General features: G+C 41.8%; 1 protein-coding gene across 9 annotated transcripts in view; it reads right to left on the bottom strand.

Annotated features, from left to right (window-relative positions):
* The window catches only part of CADPS (calcium dependent secretion activator), a 459922-nt gene that overhangs the window by 64994 nt on the left and 378345 nt on the right, over positions 1–16583 (bottom strand). For all 9 annotated transcript variants that reach the window (XM_072785555.1, XM_072785556.1, XM_072785557.1 and 6 more), the window contains 3 exons: positions 13807–13954; positions 5900–5974; positions 4931–5014 (listed from right to left, as the gene is read on the bottom strand). In XM_072785555.1, coding sequence (XP_072641656.1) covers positions 4931–5014; positions 5900–5974; positions 13807–13954 — 307 coding nt within the window. The remainder of the gene's footprint in view (positions 1–4930; positions 5015–5899; positions 5975–13806; positions 13955–16583) is intronic.

Genomic DNA, 16583 nt, shown 5'->3' with positions numbered 1-16583 from the left:
AGAGCTCTGCACAAAAGCAGTTTATGCTGCTGGTTGATCTGCACTTAACACCAGCCCTGGTCCTGGATTCTAGCAGGAAGAAGTGTGTCTACTTTGTTTCATTTCTAAGTGGCAAAACAACCAAAATGCTAGCAAGTGGAAAGAAAGGGTAAGTGAGGGTGATTGAGACCTAAGAGATTGGACATACGGTAGGGTTTGGGCCCCTGACAGCTCTGAATGGGGCTTTATCCTGCCTGTCCTGAGTGGCTTCCATTTTCATTGTGACTATCTCAAATGGACTGGCTTGGTGGGAGGATCTTGAGTGAATTCTAGGGGCCTTCAGAGGATTTGAGGTAATTATTCCGTCTGCCAGGGGAGTGGGTGTGGGCCCCTTCTACATTGTCACCCCTCCTGGGAGGCTCCAGAGTTTAATGGGAGAGTACCCTGGTCAAGCTGGAGGGTTTAACCTCTCCGAGCCTCAGTCTGATCTTCTGCACAAGAGTGCTGCTGGAATGGCAGCGTTCGGAGGATTCAATGAGAAAAATATATTTAAAGCACTTAGCTCTGTGCCAGGCACTTAGCAAGTGCTTAAGGAACAGGAGCGGTTGCTCCTGTCGCTATTTTAGACTTCTGAATTCATCTAATAAAACCATCGTCATATTACGCCAAAGGGAATGAAAAACCGAGGTGTGGTCTCGTGTTCCAGGTCACACGGCTCCCGGGTGAGGGGCAGGACTGGGATCCCACCCCAGGTCTCTCCTCTCCGGGCTGCCTTTTTGCCATATCCCGCTGGTTCTCAGGACTCATGGAGCTCAGTGGAGCTCTTCTAGGCCTCACAGCATGCATGGGGTGGGGGGTGGGGGTGGGGGGAGGGCTTCCTCTTTGTCCCCTTCAAATGAGTCTCCATCCCAACACGTGCTCAGTCTCTAAATCCTGTTCATGTTGGTTCCCAAGTATTCTGCAAAAAATGTTCCTACTTTCCTGCCTCCTGGTCATTGCAGTTGCTGTCTTGTCTAGAAGACTCTCCCCTCTTTTCAGCCACAGCTGACCTCTCTTAGTTTCAGCCCAAGTCTCCTCCTCAAAGAACTTCTGGGACCATCCTTGCTGAAGCAGCACTACCCCACCTTCTTTCTTTCTCTCCTTTTCTTCCCAGTTTGTGGCCTGGAGAGCACTCTCCCCTCCCTTTAATTTTCTTTCCTTTTTAAAATTATCTCTCTTTTCCTAAATGCAAGCTCCAGAAGGACAGAGAACATGTCTTGCTCATTGCTGTGTCCCCAGCTCCTACCACAACACATGACACATAGGTGCCTGGTAAGTACATGCTGGATGAATGAATGAACGAGGGAATGAATGAATGTGTGAATTCCAGAACTAGCATGTTTGTTAACACCTAGATAAGACCAAGGAAAGGATTTTAATTTGTTCGGAGAGGGACCTAGGTACCTGCTTGTCACCCTTCCTGGCCTCCTAAAAGAACAGTATGAGGCTACCCACCAGACAAGGACCCTTCCAAGCAGTCAACCCACACAAAAGCACATCTTGCAGTCAGGGGAAATGGGCGGATAGTTGCTAATCGAGACTTCCAACTGGGCTGATCTTTCCAAAGTTCGAAAGGCGCCTGCCTCCAGAAATCCCAGGCTGCTCCTGCTGCTGAGGCTGGGGAGGGAGGAGAGGAGGGGCGCGCCTGGACGCCTCTCGGGCTGGCACGAAGAAGCCACATCTCCTCCTCCCTCCTCCCCCCCCAGCTCCTCTCCAAGAGAGGAAGCAATGCAGATGGAGACGAGAAATAAATATTCCTGCCTGCTCCGTGCCACTGCAGACGTTTTCCAAAATGTCTGGCTTGGACCATGAAATCAAGCCCACCCAGGAAAGGAGGCGCTCAGCGGGAGAAAGAGGAGGAAAGGGTGGCATATTTGTCGATACTTGTCAGCTTTCTGGGGGGCACAGCACATGGCTCATACTTGGCAGCCCTGCTGAGGTGGGGACGTGGTAAGTGCACAGTAATACTTGAAGAATTGAATCAGAAATGGGAGCAGAGTTAAGGAAATCCTGCCAGGGTGGCGGCACCCTCTCTATGCCTTTGTCCAGGGTCCCGGGACTCACAGCTGGCTGTCGCCTCACCGATTTCCAGGCCCTTTGCACAGGCCCGCGGCCCCCGCTCCACCCTCTGCCATCCCCTCCGCTCCACTGCCGCGTAATGAATACAACTGGGCGCAGGAAGTCTTCAAAGGCCCATTGAAATTTGGGCAGGAGCTCAGAATCCACGTGCGGAGCAGATATTCCTGCCACCTCTAAGCACAGCTCGCGTTCTCCAACGCTGGAATACCAGCAGGAGATGAGAACAGAGGCTGCAAATGATAAGTGGGTGCTTTTGGCCGTGGGATGGCCAAGTGTGTGGGAGAAGTGTCACTAAGGAAGGGAAGTTACAGGCCCAGCAATAGGCACTGAAGTGTTCTGCAGTTACGGGGACTTCACTAGGCATGTTGTGAGGCTGCAAAATGTCTCAGAAAAGAGATGAGAGCATGAGAATTTCAGCTTGAAAACTCCTGCACAGGATATGCGAGGTCTTTGTTTCTCCCCCTCCCGTGAGAACCCCACTCCCCGCATGGTGTCCTTGCATGGCTGCCACCGGACCCCCTTCCCACTAGCTCTCTGGGGAAGTCAGTCGTTAGGGTGGGGCCCTTGGATGGACTGAATTTTGTTCTATAAAAAGCAGAGGGGCTTTCCTGGTATGTACTGGTTCAGGTCCAGTGCGGTAAAAACACTCAAAATGAAGACTCCAAGAATGTGATATCTTTTGTGGGTGTCAGGGGAATGTTTTCCAGAAATGCTGCAGTTAATTCTGCCTCTTTTCACCATTTCCATGACTTCACTGAGGAATGAAAGATTATCTAATATTTCCCACTCATGTGCCCTGAATCCTTTACGAATCTTCCCCACTCATCTGCCCATCTGCCTTCCAGTGCTAGGCAACTGCCAGCTGAATCCCACTCTCTCCAGGAAGTTGTTCAATGGTGGTGGTGGGGGGGGTGTGGAGTTGGCAAAAGACCTGGCTTCCTATCTCCACTCTGCCCGCTGCTGTGTGACCTTAGACAAATTACTTCCCTCTCTGGGCCTTGGTTTCTTTGTTTGTCAAAGGAGTGGCTGGAGAGGTATCCTTTTAGCTGTGACACGTTATGGGTGGTTCTACAGAGTGATATGGGATAGATTTCCCATTGTCACCATTGTCTATCCCTCCCCACTGTTACCACTAAATTCCAGGGGCTGGGCCATCACGCTTCTGGGGTTAAGTTTAGTCCTTCTATCTGGGAAGTTTAGAGCTGCAAATTAAAACAACGCTGGATATGTGGAGACATGGATGCTATCTAGAATTGATGTAAACGTTTTCTGTCTACATTTCCCTTAATTCCCAGAAAATCGAATGCATGGGAAATACCAATGTAAGGCATATTTAGGGAGAACTTGTGCACATGTATGTTGGCACTGTATAGTAATCATGTTAGTTATCTTACATTAATGGTAGCCACCATTTATTCAGCCCTACTTTGTGTGAGGACTATGCTACCCTCTTCCCCTTACATCGTTATCTTCACAACAGCTCGTCATAGAAGACGTTATCCACTCCTCACTCCCATACATCATGGTAGTTGACCACGATTAACACACGTATGCACAAATGCAAACCAAAATTACACAACAGCCCCCCTTTCCAAAGCCAAAACTGAAACCAAACCAAAGCCGAGGATCAGAGAGGTTGAGACAGTTACTGAAGATCACACAGTTGGTGAATATTGGCAATGGGATTTGAACCTGGTTCTGTGAGATTCCAAAGATGATGATGTGCTACCCCCTACCCTGTGCTGGGCCTGGTCTGGGCAGTCAATGACTTTTTAGGAGATTCCTCATACATTAAGGCTGTTTTAAAGACCTAGAGATAACAGGTCTTAAATTGATTGCCTTTTCTATGGCATTGTCAAAGCAGCTGGTCTCAGAGCCAGCAAAAACCCTACTATCAGAAATGGCAGGAAAAGATGTGGCTGTCATGGCCCCTGAGCACAAGACAGTGGGAGAACCAGGCCCCCAAAGCAGCCCATTTGCAGTGGCCATCTCCATTGGTCATTTGCCTATAGAGAATTAGGCTACCTTTTGCCCACAACCAAACTCACGTCCTATGCCCTTGCCCAATTCTGGCACAGAATTAGAGCCCCTCACAATTTGTACAGACTCAGTCATCTGCTCCAGAGGTTGTGAACTCCAGCGTTCCCAAGCCCAGGCAGGTACACGAATGAGTGAAACAGCCAGGAAGATACTGAAGGAAACTGGCAGACACATGTCTGGTCAATGGAGACCACCGTGATTCAGCTCCAGCAGATAGATAGTTGCTACGCATGTATGCAGACCCAGAGCTGCTAATGTCCCCCTTACAAAGAGAGCCCGGAATATGGACATCTCTGTTAATTCTCCTGATTTTTAAATGTAGGCAAGAACACTGTACCTGACACAGTGAGGACCAAATAAAATGCACTGAAAAGCTCTCTTTGACCTGTAGGTCTCTATTTGCAAGCTTTAAAATTAATGTTCCTCATTTACAGATGCAGAGATGGTAGTCCAGTCACATGAAGTGATTTGTCTGAGATAGCTCACGTGGGCTCAGGCCAGCAACTCTCTTTTGGATACATACATATAGAGACATGTGTGTGTGTGTACATACATATACATACGTACATATCGTATATTCACAAGTGAAATAAAAAGGATTTTGGATTACCTGCTGTCGTGAAGTGTCCTGCTTATTCTCCTAATGTTACTATACATTTGCAGTTGACCTTAATTAACATAATTCTACAAACCCAAACCAAAATGACACATTGGCACCTGGCCCCCAAACCCAAACCCAAACCCAAACCCAAACTAAAACAAAACCCAGGCAAGAAAGAAGCTCTTTACTTACGGTAAATGACAAAAAAGAAGAAAACAAAGTCCCTTCGTCATATCTGGATAATTTTGCCAGTACTCCTTCCAAGATAGTAACGAACTAGTAAAACAGCAAAAAAGAAGAATTATTATTTCAAACTCTACTTGTTCACAGTAAGGAGCAACATTTCCCAACCACACAGAGACTAGCGATGACCTTGCTCCGTTTGGCATTCTATTATTTGACTCCCGCTTTGGGGGAAAGGAAGAGATTGCTTTCCCATAGCAATATTTGACTTATCCGGCTTTCTCTTCATTATTATGTGATTGCAAATATAGAGTGTTACAGAAGTACAAAGTGACAAAATATTATTGAGTCGCATACAGCCTGCGATAATATTAAATGCACTTTTCAAAATCCAAAACTGCGCAAAGCAGTTTTTACGTTACATATTAGCACTACATTTAATCCAATCTATTTTTATTTGTATTTTATCAGTAATTTGGGGGAAACAGAAGTTTAGCACTGGCAAATATAAATGTCTTCCCATTCAGCATTACTTAGTTAAAATTCTATAATTCATGAGGGTGACTGAAATAGCTTTATCTGACTTTTATGTTTTATTATGACTCTCACTGCATGTGAAACGAGGGGGGAAGGGGTTTTCAGGATGGCAGGATTCCTTATTACCGTTTAACTTTCTGTTTTTAAAATCTAACTTTGTCAGTGCTGGAAAACAAAACAAACATTTTCCACATGACCTAGTGCAACGTCTGGGGACAATTTCTTATTAAGTTAACACATGCCACTTCATCAATTCATCTTCACACGGCTCGCAATCATCAGAAAAAATCATTCCGAGCTGAGCCTGGGTGACGTCCGAGCTTGTTTCCTGAGAGATACAAGTATCCAGCTCAACTTTTTAACGTGTCACATTTTAATGGAAATGCAGATATAACAAAGCGATGTTCACAATGAAACATTTCACCTGAAGCTGAAGGTTACCTTTGCAACCAAGAGTGTTATCATTTCTTTAACAGTTTCTTCAATTAGTTCATCTATTTTTGAATGGTATTGATGCTAAAGAACACAGAAAGACAAATATTAGCATGTTGGGGAGGTGATGGCATTGCATCCGTCAGTAATTTTTAGACAATACAATTTATAAATAAAGCCTGGCCTGCAGACCCAGTTTATTTCCATAGTCCCAGAAGCAGCTGTAAGATTCTGACTCCAGGTCTTTGATGAAGAGAGATCTGAAGCTCTTAAGAAAATTACCAGACACATGGTTCCTCACCCAAGGCTTTTGATGGCTTTGATACGTGTAGATACATACACACGGTTACAAAGAGCATGCATGGAAGGCTTCATGGCCTAGCAGTGTGTGAATCTGGAACTTACAAAACAAGATATCACAGTAGTTTAATACAGGGGATGAAAAGTTCTTTTTGGAAAACTGCTGGGAGATGTGGCTCAGAATTTGACCAAGATGCTGTGATCGATTTTGCAAAAACCGTTCTGAAACCCTCTGGTACTTTGGGTTAGTGCCTCAGAGCCTGCTAGTTCTATCTCTAGAGTTGACTAAGTGCCGAGGCAAAGTGTTATTTTCTTGACCCTGTGGCAGCCACTTGTTTTCTCTATTGATGGCTAAGCAGACCCAGGTTTGGAGCCTTCACTAAGTCTCCTGTGAAGTTTTTCAATTTCTCTAACGGCCGCTGTCGATTAAATTTAAATAGTAATGCGAAAACAAACCCCCACACAAACAAAAATCTGCTATAAATGCCAGGAAAAAAGGAAAAGCAATTTCAACAGAAAATACTGTATGCCAGTTCCTTGACATTTATTAGATCACTTTAGTATCCATTTGAATTATTCCATATTCCTTTATAAAAAATAACAATGCAAAACATTGCTATTTGGAAAGGAAAATGCACTTACCCACTCTTTAGCAAACTTTCAGAAGGATGATTAATTAGGAATAGAAAAAAAAGGAACAGTGCAAATAAAAATTAGGACAAAAAGACACATGAGAAAATGAAAATTAAACAAACCATTCAAAAAGCTATGAAAACATACAGAAATAATAAGCAATGGGAATGTGGTTTGATATTCTGATAACTGGCAACCAGAATTAATGAAAGTGAGTGGAGGGATGTGAATTAAGTTAATTCATAAAATTCACAAGGGAATTTCGTATGTAATTGGAAGACCTAGATAAAGCCCCAGTGCAAAATTGGGAAGTTATGTTGCCTAAGAAAATATAGTTCAGTTTCCTCATCTGTAAGAAAACAGATAATACTCCTAACCACTCAGGACCAATGGGTGTGGTAGAAAGGGAAACTAGTACATACACTGATTTTGGAAAGAGAAGAAAGCAAACCCTGTTTAAAGATATTTAGCAGGTCTGTTCTTCTATTATTATTCTTACTTATTATTATTAATATTATTTAAAAATCATTTCCTGGCAGTCCTGCTCTCAGACTCATAGATTTGTTGTGAAAATCAAGTGAGAATTGGATGTGAAAACATCTTGTTAACTATAATAGCAATTCAAATATTATACATTCAAGCTCATAAAGCAGAATCTAAGGATAAGGAGATACAGTCTTATTGCTCAGCTCTCTCATTTTAGTTCTCTTTCAGTTGATTAGAGGAAAAACAATAAACCAAATGGTCCGTGTTGTGTAGTCCCAGTGATTCAGAACCCACGTTGGCTCTCCTGCTAGCTTCACGAAGGGATTTACTAGTAAGTGGCATAAACCTGAAGTTAAATGCAAAAACTATCTGCAGAATTCTGTGCTAGAAACACAAAGAAAGATGTCAGAGCAAAAGAATTCAGGAATATTGACAGGGCTCCAAATTCATTTTTAGGTCTTGAGATAAGATCCAGTATCACAGGCTTACTTTCTTCCTCATGTGACTGCCTCGCTCTGCTTGATTTTCTTTGGATTACTATAAATGATTCACATTTATTAAATTAATTATGAGATTCAACTAACTCAGAAAAGCAAGTTGGAGGCAAAATAATACAATCTGATATATTAAATGGGGGATTCTAACCAAGCAAAGAAATTACTGAGAATAGAAACATTCTCCTGAAAAACTTGGCTGAAATGGCAAGCAGAGCCAAGAGCAGTCGTTTTCCACGCACCAAGAAAGACACAGGCTTTTGGTCTGAGGTGTTAGTAATGCCATTCTTTCTTGAAAATCAAATAGGCTTTCTCTTCACAAGTAAGTGAACCTCAAACCTTTTCATTCTGGAAGGAGTCCAAACTAACGTATATGGAGATGTGGTGGGTTTATGGGAACCTCTTCCGGCCTTCAATTTCTCCATGCTAAACTTGGTCCTGACCTCCCCACAGAGAGTCCCACTGTCTCTCCCTTTCACGCTGTACAAATGTGATTATCTCCACTCCTGTTCGCGTTTCTTTCTTCCTGCTATGAAAAAGTTGTTTTGATATAATTATTCTGCTTCCTACTTCCAGAGGAAATTTGAACATGCCAATCTCTATTGGTCTATTTCTTATCTCCTCAATGGGGCTAGGATGACCTCTGTGTATATAGGAATCATATTCACCTAACACAGTAGTGAAGCAATGTATGGAAATATGGTTTAGAAACTTAGAAGCACTATGTAGCAATATTACTATCATTAACTGATTAGCATTATGGTTATCTGTATATTTACATTTCTCTAACATTCACCTAAAACCTATATATATTCTATGATATGTAAATTATAATCTGAATTAAATAAAACCTGCTTTGGGAAAGATAGGACAGCAGGGTAACATCTACTCTGCTTATCATGCACTGAAGTGGTATACATCAAAGCAGTCCCCATTCCTATACAAGTAAGTACAAAATGCACGAATTTCTTTTACCAGATTCTCCTGAGACTCATTTGATTGACTCGCTTTTCTGGGGCAATAGTGAGCACTCCGTCTTCATTCTGCTCTTTCTGGGGAGATTATTTGTTCCATGCATACTTGAAGCTCCATGAGAGGTATAAACACTATGAGGGCATCTTTTAAGTACCATCCCCCGGAATAAGATAATCTTGTCACAAAGTCTCTTGCAGTCAGACGGATTATCCAGTTCCATCTGCATCCCAATATGGGTACAAAGAGGGATCCTTCCTATTTTTGCATTTTCCAGTTCCCTCTCTGGGTGTCATTGGATTGGCTTGACCCTAGTAGTAGTAGTAGTAGTAGTAGTAGTAGTAGTAGTAGTAGTAATAGTAGTAGTAGTAATAACAACAACAATACCCATAAATTACATTCTGGGGCACTAGATCATGATAATAGCAAGGGAACTGCTAATCTTAAATGGTATGGAAAGTTTGGGGCGTTCACTGCTGCTTCTGTTGAGCTAAGCTGCTGCAAATTCACAATCACTTTGTAAAAATCATTCCACTTGACTTCCTGTACTGCACATTTTGCCTTGTCATGGAACAGATTGTGTGTATGTTGTCTTTCTGTTAAGACCATCTGACCTTGGAAATGAGACGAAAACACACTAGACCAAGTGAGAAACTATTTAATACACAATTTTCTCTCTATTGGTACTTCGTAAATTTTAATGAAAAAAATAAATATTTAAGAAGGAAAAGTATGGTTAACAAATGCTTCAACAGCTGCCTTTAGATGAGACTTTACCCTGGTGATGAAACTCAGGAAGTGATCTTAAGATAGGAAACTATTGTATCACCTCTCCAGTCACTAGGCTAAAACACATTGTGGGAGTTGAAATCCAGGTAGAAGCAGGTATCTATAACTAGATCTGCATGTGAGTTTAACATCCAATACTCACAAAGTGAAAACTACATGAAAACATTGAACTTATATCTAGTCTCTTACTTTCCAGTCATCCTTGGCCAATATCATTTTTACAATTCAGTTGACATTGGAGATGACTATCCCCATTCTGCAAAATGAAAAAAATTAAAGAGACACCATTTGCATGAGACTTCCCATTGAAGTTCTCCTCAAGGTCATAACCAGCAAGGTCCTTCAAAGGAATTATATATTTACAGAAAATGATGTCTGGCTTCCTTCGGACTATTCTCAGTCACTTGGTATTCTAACTGAGGCCTCATATTTCCATGAGCTGGTCACATAGGTGTCTCTGATTCAATTATGCTAAGGAGAAATGGCATAGCAGGTCTCCCTAGCACGGCTTGGGAAACTGGCAGGCTTAGGATAAGAGCCAAAGACTAGAATACAGTATTGGATAAGTCCTTAATAAAGACCATTTGGTTTAGAGAGAGGGGTGAGGGGCTCTGGAAAAATGGGAAATGTTCACCAGCCTTAGTTATTGTTTTAATTTAAAAAGAAGAAGAATGATGAATTATTTGGGATACATAAAGTGTTTTCTACTTTATCAAATAAAACAATGTCCAGAAAGAAGTAGGCATTGGTTCTTAGCCTCAAAAATGTTACTATTTGGGCATATCTGAGACAATGTTCTAATCTTCCATCCAGAAATGAGGGAGCTATATCCTCAGTTTTCATAAGCTCCATATATCTCAAAGGTTGTGTGTTACATGCTCTCTCACATGACAAATGATGACGGTAAGGTTGTAAGAGTAAAGGACTTGCTCAAGGTCACAGAGTTTGGCAACTAAGGTATAGGGCTCCATAAAATGTACTTATTAAATCACTAGACAACTTGTTTTTCTAGAAAACCAAGACTCCAAGGTTAAGGGAAAATCATTCTACTGTAGCATAGAAATAATTAGTGGTAAAGATAAGAGCAGGGTCCCCTTGTGACAAAATCAACTTGCTATTTTTTCATCATATATCTCCAACTAGGGGCTAACAGTTTGGTCTAAATGGGTCCATAGCCACCCCCCACCCCCGAAATGCAAAACTGTGGGAAAGTATTTTTTTTTCCTGGATATTGGTTCCCTAAATTTCACCACATTTTCAGTGCAGCCTGTGACAATAACCCTTGCCACCCAACACCCACTAGTCTCCCCAAATCCCAGTTGAAAAAGAAAGAAGATCAGAGTGACTTGGCTTGTCTGGAAAGATTGCTAGCATCTGACTAGGCATGTGGGAGTTCTTTAAATGTGGCCATTGTTGAGTCAATCTGAGGAGGGCCTGTAAGAGCTGCTGAGTGGAAAAGAGGCCAGTCCTATTGCAACAACCCTTCTTCATTCCTTGAATGAGGTCAGCTTTGTGAAACTCAGTTGAAAAGGACATCTTGGGAAGCTCCAAGGGGAAAGAGATGAACTGGACTCCATCAAACTTAAAAAAAGACTGTGTTTTAAGGGATACTACCAAGAAAGTGAAAAAGACAACTGGCTGAATGGGACAAAATAGTTGCAAATCATATCTATGATAAAGGTCTAGTATCCAGAATATATAAAGAAGTCTTACCACTAAACAATTAAAAGACAGTTTAATTTTTTTTTTTATGGGCAAAGGATGTGAATAGACTTCTCTTCAAAGAAGATTTGCAAATGGTCAATAGACACATAAAAAGATGACCAACATCCCTGCAAATCAAAACCATAGTAAGATACCACTGCACACACACAAGGGTGGTTAGGGAATATAAAATGGTGCAGCCACTTTGGGAAACAACTTGGCAGCTCCTCAAAAAGTTAAACGTAGAGTGACCATATGGCCCAGCAAGTTCAATCTGAGGTATATATCCGGGAGAGTTAAAAACATAGGTCCACATGAAAACTCGTACATGAATGTTTACGGCAGTATTACTTGTAGCCGCTAAAAAGTGGAAACAACTCCAATGTCAATCAACTGATGAACTGAAAAATAAGATGTGGTATCACCATATAATAAAATTCTATTCAGTATAAAAAGAAATAAAGCGCTGACACATGTGACAACACGAGTCTTGAAAACACGGTGTCACATGAAAGAAGCCAGTCACAAAAGGCCACATGAGATTCCATTTATATGAAATGCACAGAATAAGCAAGTCCTTAGGCACAGAAAGTAGGGGGGTAGTTACCCAAGGCTGGGGAGGGAGGGTTGGGGAATTAGTATTCATAGGTCAGGTTTCTTTTTAGGGTGATGGAAGACTCTTACAGCTGATTGTAGTGACGGTTGCCCAGCTTTGTGAATATACTAAACACTATTGAATTGTATATTTCAAAAGGGTGGATTTTATGGCACATGAATTACATCTCAATTTTTAAAAAAGGATAATCTATGGGAGAAAAATTTGGGAGGGATAGAATTTGGGAACGTTTGAATTTAAAGGGATCTTAGTGAACATTACAGATCACCCAAAGCAGGGTTTTCCAAGCAGGCTCTGTGAAGCCTAAGAGACTTCAGGTGCGCAGCAAAGAAATGCAGAGGTGGAAAGGAACATGGTAGCTTGTGCACTGGGCCCCTCTTCCCTGACCACCCCCCTCCACTTTATCCACAGCAGCTCTCATTTTATTTATTTCACATGCTAGCCTTCTTTGGTAAGGTTTGAAGAACTGATTCCGCAGCTCAAAATAGCCTGAATTGAATTAGAATAGTGCCATCATTTTAAAGATGAGAAAACTAAGACCCAGCTCATTTGCTGCACAGCCAGGGTCAGAACCCTGGTGGCTGAACACCCACCCTGAGCCTGTCTCAGGGGGCTGTCCTTCATGCATGAGCCCTATCATTTTTGGATACTGAGTCTCTGGACCAGTGATTCTCAAACTGTGGGCTCCGGACCAGCCAGCAGCAGCAGCAGCATAACAGAGGGACTTGGTTAGAAATGCAAATTCTGGGACCACACCCAGACCTATGGCAACTCTTGGGGTCAGACCCAACAATCTGGGTTTTGAGAAGCTCTCCAGATGAGTTTGATGCCTACTTAATGTTGAGAACCACTGCTCCAGGCCATTCACATGCAGCACAAGTTGCCGCAAAAAGAGAACTGAGGGCCTCCTGCATTTGCCCCTACAGCCTAGAACATGACCCCCGAGGAAATGTCCCTCAAAAGAAAGTTGCCCAGGAGCAAACACTAACAGGGGTGGCTGAGGAAGCTGATCAGTGGGGAAAGAAGGTTGGAGATGATGTTGCCAGGAAGAGAATACCACCAACCCACATTTAAAAATGGAAGGTGCCGATAAGAGAAAATAAATAACGAATAAGGAGCAAATATAATTTAGTAAGAATTCTGAGCATGTAAGGCTGGTATCGAAAGATCTGATTTAGGAGCAATTTATGCCAATTGGCAACAACATGAGAGTTGCCAGAAATGTTTCTGAATTAATTCTAAATTGGTATATGAATATCTAGCTGGCTTGAGGCCATCGGAGAAAAATGATCATGATAGTCTTTAATCAAGCCCGAGTTGCTGCTTCTTTCTCCTTTACATTTTAAATACCACTTTGGAATTGGAAACTTAGCAAAGGACTAACCTTTTGGTCAGGGAAGATGCACAATCAACTCAATCTAAGGAGACTGGAAAGTCTGTGATTTCTTAAGAATTCAGAACCTGCTGGCTGGGGACGGGGGTAGCAGGATGATACAACATTATATATCGTGGAGGTTGCTTGATGCAAGAAAGAGAGCTCTCCTGCGATCCAGATGTTCAAAGTGATAAAATGCACTTCAAATGTGAAAATGACTTGCACTCTGGCAAACAGATCTGTTGGAGATACCAGCCTAATAAATAAGGTCATCACACATTATTTGACTTAAGGAACTTTATGGCCACCCCAACTCTAACCAAGAATCACTTCCAAGTGACTGGCATTCTCATTAGCACATGCCTTAGAAATTTTCTTAACAAACAGATACCAAACATTCATCTGTAGCTTAATCCACAAATGTTAGAGGATATTTCTGAAACTAGCAGACTAGTGTAGATGGAAGGAATTTGTGAAGTTTTCTTTTACATGATCAATGGAAGGGGGGAAAAAAAAATCTGTATTTTTCTTTTTTTTTTTTTTTTACCTCTTGGCCCATTTCCATGCTGCAAAGTTTTGTTGATTGAGCTTTGGCATCAACCATAACATTAAACATGGTGCATATTGACTGTGGGACTCGAAAATCTGTTGATCGACTGGTTTTTTGCAGCTTAACTTCAAATGCAATCCTGGTTCTATTAAAACAAAGTAGGAAAAGACCAATTCAGCATTCATGGAAGCAGGTGGAGGAGACATTTTCTGAGAGGTCAGTGAAAAAGAAAATTGAAGGCTGTAATCAGTTTCAATCGACAATGACTTCACATGTGTTCTTTTAAAAATGACTTTCCCAACTAAGGAAGGCCTATTCACAGAGACAGCCATGTAAACCCTTCCTTTCTCGGCAGTACACAGAACACCTGTAGCTCAGCGTATTTCTGTCTATAGTTTACATGCTATGGAGATCCCTAATTGCAGGAGAATGAATGAATTAACAAAAACCCAATTATAGCATTATAGCATATGTAAGTTCTCTCACATTGGCAACTGCCTACCTTGAATCGCTTCATTAAAAAAACAAAAAACAAAAAAGCGGCTTCTAATCTCCAAAATCTCATGGTGGGGGGAAAAAATCTTAAATGACATTTATTGTTTTTTTTCTTTTGGTTTTGAAAGACTGGAGTAAAAAAAAAATCCAGTTATTATATGGCTTTAAAGACTAAAAAAATAAGATAGGTACCTTTGGGGAGGAAAGTTAAATTAGGAGGAGTGGTGTCAGGGGACTTCCACTGTGTTTGTTGGCAATGTCTATTTTTCTGCAATAAGAGTATGTATATCTATATGTTTTTTAAGAGTTTATATTTTTTATAAGTGAAAATGCCATAATATACTTACCAACTCAAGAACTATGTAATGGGGAAAACTTAATGGGACCTAATTCTGATATAGGTCAAATTATGATCCCGGCAATGTGCTAACTGCTCACAGGAAAAAACCTAGTCTGACATGGCCAGCTGGTAATACAGGTGTGAGATTTAATCCTTGGTATCAGCATTGTAAAGGGGACCAGTTATATTTTAAAAGGTTTTAGAGAAGTGGGTCACATCATCACATGCCTTGAAAGAACAGCACCTGGTTGGTAAGTGGTTTTATTAAAGCTCCTTTCGCCCAATGCATCTTTTCAGTATTGTTCGCTGTCAGGTTCTGGAGATCATGCAGCCACCAGGAAAGCATTGCTTCAAGAGGTATTAGTAGCAGTTTTCTAACAGTGCAGAAGAGGACCACACAGCTAGTTAGCTCAGGAAAGGATGCCAGCTTGCTAACACACCCTGAGTGCATGCAGGGAAGCCAAGTATAATTTCTAAGGTTGGAAGCCTAGTTCTTAAGAAAAAAAAAAAAACTTAAAAAAAAAAAAAAAACCCTTAAAGCACTCCTATATATTATATGATCATGTTAAAGATAAATGTATCTTGGCTTCTGAAGACTCGGTGCATTGAAGTAGCTTTCTAATCATGATGATCATTTTAAGCTACACTGAAAATACATCCTTTTCTGGTTTTGTGAAAAGGCGGTCTGATGGGGACAGAGTTGGACGGACCCCTGGGCTTATCTTCTGAGGCCGGCATGCCAACTCTGGCCCAACTGAAGAAAGGGAAGTGCTACATCTTTCCCTTACAATGAAGTAAATGTCTTCTGTTTTCACAGGGGAACTGTGAATTGCCCTTGGAGGGTGTGGCTGTGAAGAGGGGAAACCAAATGCAAAATTAATATGACTGGGAGGGCTCCATGGAGCAAAATGCCAGGGATGGAAAAGTCACTGAATTCAGCTGACGGTCCTCCAGAATAGGGCTGAGGGTGCTGCATTTCGGTGGAACACAGTATCTGATATAGACTAGACTGGAGGCTTTGTCACGTTCATCGGATGAATGACTTTTGGATGTTGCATATTTACATCTATGAAATAATGTCCTTACGGTGACGTCCTTCTAGAATGACAGCCGTTTATTCAGTCTCAAAGAGGAAAGTGATGGTTCTAGGCTCTGCTCATACTGCTCATATAGATTCTATATCTTAAAGCATCCAAGGACTTTTTCATGTTTTACTCTCTGCATCTGGAGGTCAGAGGATGATATTTACACTTATATTTGCAGTTGTCTGCTTTCATCTGGGGCCGTAATTGGAAGGGACATCAAGAGATTTAAGCATCCAGTGTCAAGCAAGTGGGAATGTTGACCAACTTTAATTCAAAAAAGGTTACTTAACAGCTACTATGTCCCAAGCATGCTGCTGGGATTTGGGGAAGGCCCAGAGCTCAAAACAAATAAGATAGACTCCCTGCTGCTGAGTAGTTCACACTTTAAGGTGGCTGGCCACCGAGATCTGTGGTAAGGGATAAGATGGAATCACTGTCTATCTTTCACATTTACACGTCTTCCCATTTTTTCACCTCAACTCCCCACTTCCAACTCCCTATTCCCAAAACTAGCTTCTCAGAAGGGCATATATGTCTTTTGGTACAATTGTGTGCACAGATCAGAAAACAGTGTTCATTCTAATGTGCTACAGCCCTGGGTACCGATTGGGACCACAGGGGAACTGCCCCGTGAGAGGTTTTTGGTGGAATGGCTTGGCTACAAGAAAAGAGCTGCTTTTCCTATAACTGATGGAAACTATGTAGAAAATGGTAGAATTCAAAATTCTAAGGGAATATTTTGACCTTGAGTTTGAACAATAGTCCTGCCCTTGGTTCGAAGAGTAGGAAGAAAAGAACAAAATGCAAAATTTGGATCACCAGGACTTTGAGCTTTCAGAAGTGCCGTCAAACAC

The sequence above is a fragment of the Canis lupus genome, chromosome 19 (assembly GCF_048164855.1).
Source record: "Canis lupus baileyi chromosome 19, mCanLup2.hap1, whole genome shotgun sequence".
Classification (NCBI taxonomy): domain Eukaryota; kingdom Metazoa; phylum Chordata; class Mammalia; order Carnivora; family Canidae; genus Canis; species Canis lupus.
Note: the sequence above shows the minus strand (reverse complement) of the source record. Positions and strands in the feature narration are given on the sequence as shown.